This window comes from Nothoprocta perdicaria, unplaced genomic scaffold (assembly GCF_003342845.1).
Source record: "Nothoprocta perdicaria isolate Ctin4 unplaced genomic scaffold, notPer1 scaffold_37, whole genome shotgun sequence".
Lineage (NCBI taxonomy): Eukaryota > Metazoa > Chordata > Aves > Tinamiformes > Tinamidae > Nothoprocta > Nothoprocta perdicaria.
The window spans coordinates 3,750,099-3,752,940 of NW_020455610.1; the positions used below are offsets into that span (position 1 = coordinate 3,750,099).

Genomic DNA, 2,842 nt, shown 5'->3' on the forward strand with positions numbered 1-2,842 from the left:
AAATAAATAAATAAATAAATAAATAAATAAATAAATAAACCCCGCACCGAACCTTCGTCGTCCTCATCATCAAGCAAGGAGGGGAAAGAAAAAGTAATAATAATAATAATAATAATAATAATAATAACAATAACAATAAACTATAGGAAAGTAATGAGAGACCCCAACCGAAACAAAACGTAGCATCGTCACCGACAGTTTCACCTTCGGGTTTGGAGGTTGGGGGGTTTTTGTTTGTTTGTTTGTTTTTTGTTTCCCTTCCGAAAGTTGTGAGCTGGGGTTTCAGGGCGCGCGGCCGTGGCCGTCGCGGCGTCTCTCGCTGCGGGTCTCCGCGCTCCCGCTTTCGGTCGCTCCTTCGGCCGCGGGGGGGTGCAGGGGAAGGGCGGGCGGGCGCGGGGGGGGGGATCCCGCTGCGGGACTGACCCCCCTCCCCAGGGGCTTCTAGAGCGTTTTTGCCCTCTCTCCTCCTCCTCGTGGGTGTCCCGGAGTCTTTTCAATAATTCAGAGAGCCCCCCGCTCCCCTCTCGCCCCCCGTCGAGTCCGGGGCGATTTCGGCCCCGGCGCGGAGGCCGCGGGCGCCCGGAGGCCCCGGCCCCCCGGTATCATCATCATCAGCAGCAGCAGCAGTGGGTCCGGGCCGCCCTTTCCTTGCCCCCGCTCCCGTCTCTCCCGCATCCCCCCCCCCACCCCCAGCACACACCTAGTAGGTGGCGGAAAATTTCATCCGTTTCTGCTTCTGTCTCTGGTTGCAAAACCAAACCCGCACCACGTTCTTTTTGAGGTCCAATTTCTCGGCGATGGCGGCGATCTTCTCGGAGGAGGGCCGCGGCTGCACGGCGAAGTAGGCCTCGAGGGAGCGCTTCTCCGGCGCGGCGATGGAAGTCCGCTTGCGCTTCTTCTCGCCCCCGTTGAAGAGCTCGGGCTTGTTCATTTTTTCCCTCTGGGCGCCCTCGGCCTCCTCGAGCCAGGCCTGCAGGATGGGCTTGAGGGCGATCATGTTGTTGTGCGAGAGCGTGAGCGACTCGAAGCGGCAGATGGTGCTCTGGCTGAGCGAGCCCACGCCGGGGATCTTGAGGTTGGCGAGCGCCGAGCCCACGTCGGCCTGGGTGACCCCCAGCTTGATGCGGCGCTGCTTGAAGCGCTCCGCGAAGGCCTCGAGCTCGCGCGGGTCCGTGTCCGAGTCGCACATGGAGGCCAGGCCGGCCGCCCCCACGACGGCGGCGGCCGAGGCCACCTGGCCCGCGGCGCCGTGGTGCGCGGCCACGAGCCCCGGGTGCGGCAGCGCCGCGGGCACGTTCATCGCGGCTGGGTGCGAGAGGTGGCCCAGGCCGTGCATGTGCGAGTGCGGGTGCGCCGAGCTCGAGATGAGGCCGCCGCCGCCGCCGCCGCCCGCCCCATCGTGGCCGCCGCCGCCTCCGCCGCCGCCGCCGCCTCCTCCTCCTCCTCCTCCTCCTCCTCCGCCGCCGCCGCCGCCGCCGCCGCCGGGCATGAGCGCCAGGGAGGGCGACGTGATGTGCTCGAGCAGGTCGCCGGGCTCGAGCGGCTGGTGGTGGTGGTGGTGGTGGTGGTGGTGGTGCGCCAGGGGCACGGTGGAGGTGGAGGTGCAGGGCACGCTGTTCATGGTGTGGTACGTGGCGTCCGGCTTGAACGGGTGGCTCTTGCCCTGCGACACGGCGATGTCGACGGCGGCCAGAGCCTCGGCCCGCGCMAGCAGCGTCTCATCGAGGCTGGCGAAGAGGTTGCTCTGCAGCTGTAAGGGGGTGGGGAGCGGAGGGGGGCAAAAAACGGGGGGCGAGGGGCGCAGGCGGGACGGGGCGAGCGGGGGCAGGAGCCACGCGGGGTGGGCGCGAGCGGGGAGAAGCCGAGGGGTCGGTGCGGGCGGAATGAGGGTGCAAAGGGGGCACCCATGAGAAGGCCGGAGGGAGGGTGTGACAGGGGGGCGAGGGGAGATACAGAGGGGCCGGAAAAGCGGGGRAGGCGGCAAGGAGAGGGAGCAGAGGAGGGAAGGGAGAAGGGAGCAGCGGAAAGGGCAAGGGGCCGCGGGAGAGAATCCGGAAAGGGGAGGACGGGGGCGCGAGGAGGACAAATAAATTGAAAGAAATAATAATAAAAATAAAAAGAGGACGGAAAGAAGAGAAAGGAAGAGAAGGAGGAGAATAAATGGATCTGTAACTCTCAGCTGGGGAATTGTATCAAACACCAGAGCACATAAAGCGCCTTCCTGCTCAGAGGCCGAGTCATAAAAATTAATACAGAAAGTGGATGAAGCCGGCGACTCGTGTGAACACCGCTTTCAAAAAAGATCACAGGCGCTCAGATGATTGCAGGGGAAGACATGAAAAAAACATTAAGCGCCGCTTGTCAAAATGTGCCTCGCAGCGGTTTTTTATTAATGCACATACACATACATGCAGCATACGGGAAGGAGAGGAGAGAAAAAAAGAAGAGGGAAAGAAAGAGAGCGGGAGAGAAAGAAAGAAAGAAGGAAGGAAGGAAGGAGAAGAGCGGGCTGCGGCCGCCCGTCCCTTACCGGGGGGGTCGGTAGACACGCTCTCCTGATCGCCTCCGAGCTGGAGTGCAGCGAGGGGTACTTGTGCTCGGGCAGCGTGGGGTGCATGGCAAAATGCGGCTGCTTGCTGTTCATGGACATCATCTTGCGGGCTTGGCATGTAAATCCACAAACGCTCCTCAAGTGGCGGCGGCAAAAAGTGCTCTCCGGGCGCTCGCCTTCCTCCTCTTCCTCCTGCTGCTGCTGCGCTGCGCGGGGGCGGCCGGCGGAGCCTCTGCGGCCGCGGAGGCCTCCGCTCCGCTGCGCTGCGCTGCGCGGCCCGCGCGGCTCCCC

At 63.2% G+C, this 2,842-nt stretch overlaps 1 protein-coding gene across 2 annotated transcripts; it reads right to left on the bottom strand.

Annotated features, from left to right (window-relative positions):
* Positions 1-692: 692 nt before the first annotated feature.
* POU4F1 (POU class 4 homeobox 1) lies at positions 693-2,653 on the bottom strand. 2 transcript variants are annotated; one of them, XM_026044510.1, is made up of 3 exons: positions 2,531-2,653; positions 1,490-1,750; positions 693-1,399 (listed from the first exon to the last, which is right to left on the bottom strand). In XM_026044510.1, exons 1-3 carry the CDS (start codon positions 2,651-2,653, stop codon positions 701-703), a joined length of 1,083 nt encoding a protein of 360 aa, XP_025900295.1. In that variant the 3' UTR covers positions 693-700. The 2 variants fall into 2 exon arrangements, with proteins under 2 accessions (XP_025900295.1, XP_025900294.1); XM_026044509.1 differs by having other exon boundaries at positions 693-1,750.
* Between the last annotated feature and the right edge of the window lie 189 nt (positions 2,654-2,842).